The sequence below is a fragment of the Osmerus eperlanus genome, chromosome 1, assembly GCF_963692335.1.
Source record: "Osmerus eperlanus chromosome 1, fOsmEpe2.1, whole genome shotgun sequence".
NCBI classification, from domain to species: domain Eukaryota; kingdom Metazoa; phylum Chordata; class Actinopteri; order Osmeriformes; family Osmeridae; genus Osmerus; species Osmerus eperlanus.
In genome coordinates this window covers 3,592,748-3,595,650 of record NC_085018.1, presented here as the reverse complement: position 1 = coordinate 3,595,650, position 2,903 = coordinate 3,592,748, and the positions used below count along the sequence as shown (strand labels likewise).

At 53.9% G+C, this 2,903-nt stretch overlaps 1 protein-coding gene across 1 annotated transcript; it reads left to right on the top strand.

The window, feature by feature from the left end:
• The first annotated feature begins 434 nt into the window (after window positions 1-434).
• LOC134019965 (piggyBac transposable element-derived protein 4-like) lies at window positions 435-2,381 on the top strand. Its single transcript, XM_062460639.1, has one exon. It carries the CDS (start codon window positions 435-437, stop codon window positions 2,379-2,381), a length of 1,947 nt encoding a protein of 648 aa, XP_062316623.1.
• Window positions 2,382-2,903: the final 522 nt, after the last annotated feature.

Below are 2,903 nucleotides of genomic sequence, written 5' to 3'. Positions count from 1 at the left end.
TGGAGAAATGTACTTTCTCATCCCGGTTGGAAGAATAGACTTCCTCATCTCGGTCAGACAAATGAGTTCCCTTCCCCCCATCGTCTCTGTTGGAGTAATGCACTTTCTCATCCCGGTTGGAAGAATAGACTTCCTCATCTCGGTCGGACAAATGAGTTCCCTTCCCCCCACCGTCTCTGTTGGAGTAATGAACTTTCTCATCCCGGTTGGAAGAATAGACTTCCTCATCTCGGTCGGACAAATGAGCGCCCATCCCCCCCACCATCTCTGTCGGAGGAAATGAGCGCCCATCCCCCACCCCTGCAACTAAATGAGCGAATACTGAGCGCTTGGACATTGAGTGCGCGAGGAGGTTGTCTGGGAAAGTGCTACTACTTACATACATTCAGTGGGTTAGGGTCAGGCCAGCAGCCGTCGTCTAGAGTCACACAGCTATGGCTGATGATTTTACTGCGCTACAAGTTCTACAGCAGATGTTTGCAAATGTCGAGCAGGTTGACTCTGAAGAGGAGGCAGAGGATGTGTCAGAAGAAGAAGACGCGGAAGAGCGCCATGCAGAGAATGTGTCAGAAGAAGAAGAAGAAGGCGATGAAGAGCGCAACGCAGAGAATGTGTCAGAAGAAGAAGAAAAAGGCGATGAAGAGCGCCATGCAGAGAATGTGTCAGAAGAAGAAGAAGGCGGAGAAGACGGAGAAGAGCGCAACGCAGAACGCCGCGACCTGTCGGCGTCCGAAGAAGACAAAGCCGACAGTGATCCTCACGAGGACCAAGTCCCAGATACTTTCGTGTCAAAAAACGGCAAAATCCAATGGTCTTCGATTCCGTGTGTGACTGCGCCGCGGCCGCCGCCGCAGCGTAAAAACACAGAGAGGCCCCCCGGACCCACAGCTTACGCCGTTTCCCACGCTCATGACATGGTCTCCACGTTTTTACTCTTTGTCACGCCACAAATCGAAAGAGTGATCTTGGACGAGACAAATCGCGAAGGTTATCTGAAACGCGGAGAGGAGTGGAAATTCATGGACGCCACTGACCTACGCGCCTACATAGGGCTGCTAATCCTGGCGGGGGTGTACAAGTCCCGAGGCGAAGCGGCCGCTAGTCTATGGGATGCGCAAAGCGGCAGAGTGATTTTCCGTGCTACGATGCCGCTCAAAGTCTTTTACACTTACTCGTCAACGCTACGATTTGACGACCGTGGGACACGAGCGGCGAGACGCGCCACGGACAAGTTGGCGGCGATACGAGAGGTCTGGGATATGTGGGTAGAGAGATTACCCCGCTTCTACAACCCAGGGCCCGAAGTGACCGTGGATGAACAACTGGTCGCGTTCAGAGGACGGTGTCCTTTCAGGCAGTACATGCCGAGTAAACCGGCAAAGTATGGGATCAAGTTGTGGGTCGCGTGCGATGCAAAATCAAGCTACGCTTGGAAGATGCAAGTGTACACCGGGAAGTTGAGCGACGGAGCCCCGGAGAGGAACCTGGGGATGCGCGTCGTGCTCGATATGACAGAGGGCCTGAAGGATCGCAATGTCACGTGTGACAACTTATTCACCTCTTATGAACTCGGACGAGAGCTCATGACGTCGAGAAACATGACCATGGTTGGCACGGTCCGAAAGAACAGGTCCGAGCTCCCGTCTGAGCTGCTAGCGACAAACAGGCGACGGGTGCTGTCGTCGCAGTTTGCCTTCACGCCCACCACCACTCTAGTTTCCTACCTCGCCAAGAAAAACAAGAACGTTTTACTCATGAGCACACGCCACACAGACGCCGAAATCAGCGACAGAGACGACGGGAAACCGACCATCATCCTAAATTACAACAGCAACAAAGGTGGGGTTGACAATCTGGACAAGGTCGTCACTTACTACAGCTGTAAAAGGAAGACTGCCTGCTGGCCCCTCGTCATCTTCGACAATATGATTGACGTCTCCACCTACAACGCCTTTGTGATATGGAGAGAGATCAACCCCAACTGGATGCCTGGCAAGCGCAACAAGAGGAGGTTTTTCCTCGAGCAGCTTGGCAGGGCACTCGTGAATCCGCTGATCAAAAGAAGACAACGTGTCCCCCACGCGGCAGCGGCGGCTGCCGTTGTGAGAGGTCTCCGGACGGCCAGCTGTCGCGGTGCGCCTCCTCAACGGCAACCTGAAGAGGCTGACGACGAGGACGACGAAGCCCCCGCAGCCGCAGCAGCCGCCTCATCGGCAGGACCGTCCTCCTCACCACCGGTCACCTCTTGTGTCAGTAAGAGGAAGAGATGTCAAGTCTGCCCGGTGAAGAAGGACAATAAAACGACCACCGTTTGTCGTAGGTGTAAGAAGTATGTCTGCAGAGCCTGTTCGCATGTATACTGCCCCACATGCCCTCCCTGAGTTGTCAGTTGTGAGTCTGAGTTGTCAACTGAGTAAAGTAAACTCTAGCATGGGGGAGGGGTCATTTGCATGCATGGTGTATAAAGCTTTGTGCTTGGCATGTATCCATCCATTGATGTTTAAAATCAAGTCAGCTGAGACATCTAGCAGCAGTATGAGTAACTTTGATCAGCCAAAGACCATATCTTTCACTCCTGCCGTCGAGCGTGGGCTTGTGGTCGGGGGGGGCATCAGCAACATGGACGTGGGCTCACTGGACCTGAATATCAACGTCGGACCCTCGGGTTACCATGTTTATACGACGGCTCCGAGGCCTTCCGACACGAAGGCAGCTCCGTCTGAACCTAAAGCTAAAGATACGCACACCTCCGGTCACGGCGGCCGCACTCGGCAGGTGAGGATGATGACTCCCATGATCAACTGTGCCAATCCCTGGGCGACAGTGTCAGACAGCGGAAGGGTGGTCGCTACCTCGGCGTATGTCATCTACGACGGAACCCCACACCCAAAAAAAAACGAAGC

Excerpts from the sequence above, each read along its gene's own strand:
- LOC134019965 (XM_062460639.1), top strand. The coding sequence starts at position 435 with ATGGCTGATGATTTTACTGCGCTACAAGTTCTACAGCAGATGTTTGCA.